Here is a 5,017-nt window from a genome sequence, read left to right on the forward strand (position 1 = left end):
CAGAATACAGAAATGGACGACAGTCTCTAGATTTTAGGGATAGATATCTAAAAAGCATCTTTTGTGCAACCATTACTGACTCTTAGAAGTTCTTTCTACAACATCTACGGAGGAAAACATTCATTCAAGCTGAAAGATGAAGTGGCTCTCTACAAAATGGAATGAAAACAGTATGAACATGGTCACCGAATTCCAGGAACACACTGGCTGACAAAATCAAGTTTCACATCTAAAAATTGTACCAATAACCCCCAAACTCGCAATATGCAAACACTGAAACATTTGGCATGTCACAAGAAAGTGAAAGAAGCCAGAAGTATACTGATATTAGCACATAACAATATGTCCCAAGTAATCACCACAATGGTTTCTCAACCTTCACATTTTTCACCTAACAGATATCATAAGAAAAATACAAATGATGCGTTACAATCCATAAAATACTTAATTGAGCATATAAAGATAATATAAATGCATTCCCTGTTACGTTAAAAAAAATTTCCAGTAATAATACTGAGCACATCCCTCAACCTTTATACAAACAGGGCAAACATTTCATTTTCTTAAAAAATTACCATAAAATTATTATAACCACCTGTAACAGTTCTTTCAACTTTTTATAATCTTGGAAGATGCCTGAACACAATTACTTCCCACAAAGTCCAGAAATCCTCCTTTCGTTCAAAACCACCAAATTTCAAAAACAAGTACAACCCAGTCTTGTATATTTCTGTAATTAAACAAACAAACAAACACGAAACAATAAGCCTGTATGTGCAGACTTGTAGGACACTTTTCAACTGCAAACGCTCTGAAATACATTAACAATACAAACTAGATTACAAAGTCCAAGGCAATACATGTTACTAACACTGCATTTTACAAAAATCACACCATTTTAAACCATTCAATCAAGAAGCTGTAAGAGAAATACTCCAGTCATAAGTCTCTCCTTCAACAGTCCTTCAGTTGCAATTACTTTTTCTCTCGGGTTATATTAAGCGGAATTACACTATTCTTGAATAATACAGAATGGTTCCGAACAACTACCACAATTTACATTAGGTCACCTCTGGAAATCCAGGGTTTTATAGGACGGTTCTAGGGTCCAGAAACCTCTCCTACTGAGCCTGCAACACAGTATACAAAACTCCCAGCATGTTTTGTGCTGAATAACCGAAAGTAACCTTCACCGTAGCCGCTTAGATTTTTCACTATAAAGCACACATTACAGGCACACATAAAGTCCATGCATTTGCAATCTGGCAGCTAAGCCTCCTGCACTGGTATCCAACCCCAACACTAACCTGTAGATCCTCAAAGCCCCTCCCATCTATTTCACGTGGCTGCCAACTAGCACCTCCAGCTTCCGCTAGACAAACTCAACTCACTCATCAAAAGCACCCAACCTCCACATTCTATTGCACCTCCTCCTCTTTCAGAGCGGGAGGCTCTCTCCCAAGGGATATGTAAAGGTGGTCCTCACTGCAGCCCCTTCCCTACTTGGGGACCAAAGATCTGGTACCTCACTACAATTCTCAGAGGCCTGGGAGGCGTACTCACCCCCACTTTTCTCGCTACAGAGGCCGGCTTCTCAAATCGCCGACACCCTCGAGGGTAAGCCCCGCCCAGCGCTGAACCTGGGAAGCATTTCCCTGCAACCCCCTCCACCTTCAGGCCACGAAGGCGACCAGTTTTGACTTCCTTCCTAGACTCAGAGGAGTGTAACGACTACAGCTTCCTCCCCATAGATGTGTCCTGACTGTAGTCCCCTTTTCCTGTTAGGCCACCGGGGCCTCCTTTCCACTTCGGAAGAAGGGAGTGTCCTCACTACGTTTATCTCCTCAGTTCGGGACACAGAGATGGAGTTACAATCTCTGTCTCTTTTGGGAGGCGCAGAAAATCTGGCTCATTCGGGATGTAGGTGTGTTTTCACTGCAATCCCCGTTAGTTCTCAGGCCGCTGGGCCACCCAGCTGTGGCCTCCTCCCTCAGACCACGGGGGCGTCCTCACTATGGCCTCGTCCCCACTTCGGTATGCAGGCTTATCCTCTCTTGCGTCCTTCCTGCATCCTCTCAGGCTTCAAAGGCGCACACGGCGCCCCAAGCCCCCGCAGCCATGCCGCGACCCTTTTGTGTGGGGCGCTCGCTGCGGCGGGCTCGGAGGCCTCCGAAGGCCCCGCCCCGGGCCACCAAGGGGCGGCTCGAGCCCCGCACAGCCCCGCCCGTTCCGGGCTGCGGGAGTCTTACCGGGGAGAGCTGCGCGGCACCCGAACCCAGACCCGAGTTACCCCCCGCGCGAGTGCCTCCGCCCCGCGGCCGACAGCCCCAGCCCGAACGGCTTCCCGGAGCCCACAGCAGCCACCACCTCTTTCGCCGCTTCACAAAATGGCCGACAGCCCGCTCGGCAGCTCCGCGTTCCAGCAGGGGCGGGACGGAGTGGTGACATCACGGGGCGGCGCGGCGCAAGCGCCGGGAGGTTCTTGAGCAATCTCCCGGAAGTTGCGGGTATTTGTGGCGAGAGGAGCTTTGAGGACGTACGTACGACGTTTGCGCACTAGCCCCGCCTTAGGAGAAAGGCGCTGCTCGGTGAGATGGGGAAGAGTACCTGGGTGGTCCGTTCACTGCGGAACGTTGTGCAAATTGCTTCACTTCTTATTAAGAGAAGAAATAATGCCTTCTTCGCGCAGTGTGTCGAGGATGAAATGGACCACAAAGTAGTGCCCGGTTCTGTTGGCGATGCCCTAACAAAAGAACCAAAACCTAATTTTTTTTTCCCAGTTAAAAATGTAAATCCAGGGAGCCTTACCCACTAGTGTTCATTAACGGACTGCATCTTAGTATTAAGTATTGTATTTAGTATTTAGTATTACTATATTATAGAAAAAATTATTCTCATGCTGTGCACTCCCCCTGCCTATACTCAATTATCGTGATTGAAACCATTATAGAAATGTAAAGATGGATAGAAATTAAGATGGATACATTCATGCTTCAGCAAGATTTGACTTTGAACAATATTTTCCCTCTCTTCCTCATTCTTAAAGCTTCTGCCTACCCTCTTTTTGTTTTGTTTTGGTTTTTTGTTTGTTTTTTGTTTTTTTGTTTTGGTAGAATCATTTGTTCCAGGAACTCCGCATCAATGTTGACCTCTCGCTTACCTCAATGTATGTCTAGTAATGAGACTCAGATGGCCATTGCCAGCGCTAGTCATGAGACCACGATGAAGACCTAACCAATACGGCTCAAGTGCTACCAGGTTCCTATCCAAACCACCCAGATCCTGTATTTTCCTATAAAACTCCTTAGCCTTTTATCCAGAGTGGGTCTGCAGTTTTGAAGGCATTAAGTCTGCTGCAGCCTCCTTTGCCTGGAAGTAATAAAACTACCTTTCCTCTTTATCCCCAAACTCTGTCTTCCTGTTATATTACAGCTCTGGAGTACAGAGGCTAGTTTTCAACATGATGACTATTACCAAAATTGAACTAATCTTCCAAATCAGCAAGTGAGAAGTCAACTGAGTAAAAAAATCAGGGACTGTATTTCCACAGCTCCAACAAGCTTTTGGGAAGATTTGCGTGGCAAACTTGCCTGGTGCTAGCTCAGTATGCCAAAAACACAAATTAGAAAACTCTGTCTCACTTTTAAACCAAACCTATTTTTCATTATATATCCTCTTTGTAGCTATAATATAGTGCATTAAAAATGAAACCTACTAAATGCAATATGGTATCCAGAATTGGTTTCTGGAATAGAAATAGGGCATTAGTGGGAAAGTTGGTGAAATCTGAATAAAATCTGAAGTTTAGTTAATACTAATGTACAGATGTTAATAATCCCTTAGTTTTGACAAATATGCCAAGTTTTATACTAGATGTTAAAATTAGAGGATATTGGGTAATGGACATCTAACTGTACTATCTTTGCAAACTTTCTCTAAATCTAAAACTATTCAAAATAGTGTCTCCTGGGTAGCTCAATCACGTAAGCACCAGACTCTTCATTTTGGCCTGGGTCAAGATCTCAGAGTTTGTGAGATTGAGCCATGTGTCAGGCTTTGTGCTGACAGTGTGAAGCCTGCTTGGGATTCTCTCTCTCTCTGCCTCTCCTTCGTTTGAGTGCTCTCTCTCAAAATAAATAAACTTTAAAGAAATTATTCATAGTGAAAAATTTATTTAAAATTTTCCTCCTCCTGTCTACCTGTATTTACCATACTTCTAGCTAGTAGCTTTCAAACTTTTTTGACCATCACTCACATAATACATTTGCAACCAGGTATACACATTCAAATATATAATATAAATAAAATACTTAAGGGTTACCAGGCTGGCTCAGTCATGAGCATGAGACTATTGATCTCCGGGTTGTATTTCTAGCCCCACATGGGTGTAGAGATTACTTAAAAATAAATAAACTTTTTTTAAAAAGTAAAAAACAAAAAAATACTTAAAATATGCCAATGTAATCTATTTTTTCTCTTGATTTTTTAGTGCTGGTAACTATCCACCTACAGTGTCAGACCCACAGATGGAAACTGCATTTGCCCTCTACAGGTTTCTCAAACACATCATGCTTTTTCATACCTCAGGCCCTTTGCTCTTCCAGTTGCTTCTAATTTCTCATTCATCTCTAGCTCTTTCATGGCTGGAAATCAGGTTTTTGCTTAAGTAACACTCCTTAAAAAAGGTTTCCTAGCATACCTAGCATAGTAGTTTCTCCCTGTTATTTCCTCTTACCATTATATTTCTTCTATAGCACCCATCACAATCAATAATAGCTTTATTTGTTTATTTATTTTTTGTTTCTCTACTAGAATGAAAGCTCAATGAGGGCAGGGTCTTTTGGTCCAATACTCAGAAGAATGTTAGGCTCCTGACAGCCACTCACATAACTGATGAATGAAGAGCTATACAAGCAGACAGTCATCTATGGAAATCAAGTGGAGTGGTAGTCTGCTCCATGATTCCCAAGCACAGCATTGAATTTTCCCTGAGACTTTCATAAAGTCACAAATTAAA

The 5,017-nt window shown here is 43.1% G+C and overlaps 2 protein-coding genes across 5 annotated transcripts in view; one reads left to right on the plus strand and one right to left on the minus strand.

Moving 5' to 3' along the window:
* Nucleotides 1–2,393, minus strand: part of CPNE1 (copine 1) — a 34,846-nt gene extending 32,453 nt beyond the window's left edge. Inside the window, exon 1 of one of the 4 annotated variants that reach the window (XM_086702074.1) lies at nt 2,291–2,393. The gene's annotated coding sequence lies outside the window, so the exon portion shown is untranslated. Of the gene's footprint in view, nt 1–2,249 lie in introns of all 4 variants that reach the window. The other 3 variants (XM_086702073.1, XM_086702075.1, XM_025932058.2) reach the window with 3 other exon arrangements.
* On the plus strand, nt 1,382–2,812 carry LOC147582716 (serine/arginine repetitive matrix protein 1). The gene is given in 6 exon segments (XM_086702081.1): nt 1,382–2,057; nt 2,060–2,111; nt 2,114–2,233; nt 2,236–2,439; nt 2,442–2,531; nt 2,534–2,812. Coding segments are annotated over 6 exon segments (810 nt in total). The 5' UTR covers nt 1,382–1,751; the 3' UTR covers nt 2,572–2,812.
* The last annotated feature ends 2,205 nt before the right edge of the window (nt 2,813–5,017 follow it).

Source organism: Puma concolor, chromosome A3 (assembly GCF_028749965.1).
Source record: "Puma concolor isolate L17-30 chromosome A3, mPumCon1.1.hap2, whole genome shotgun sequence".
Taxonomy (NCBI): Eukaryota; Metazoa; Chordata; class Mammalia; order Carnivora; family Felidae; genus Puma; species Puma concolor.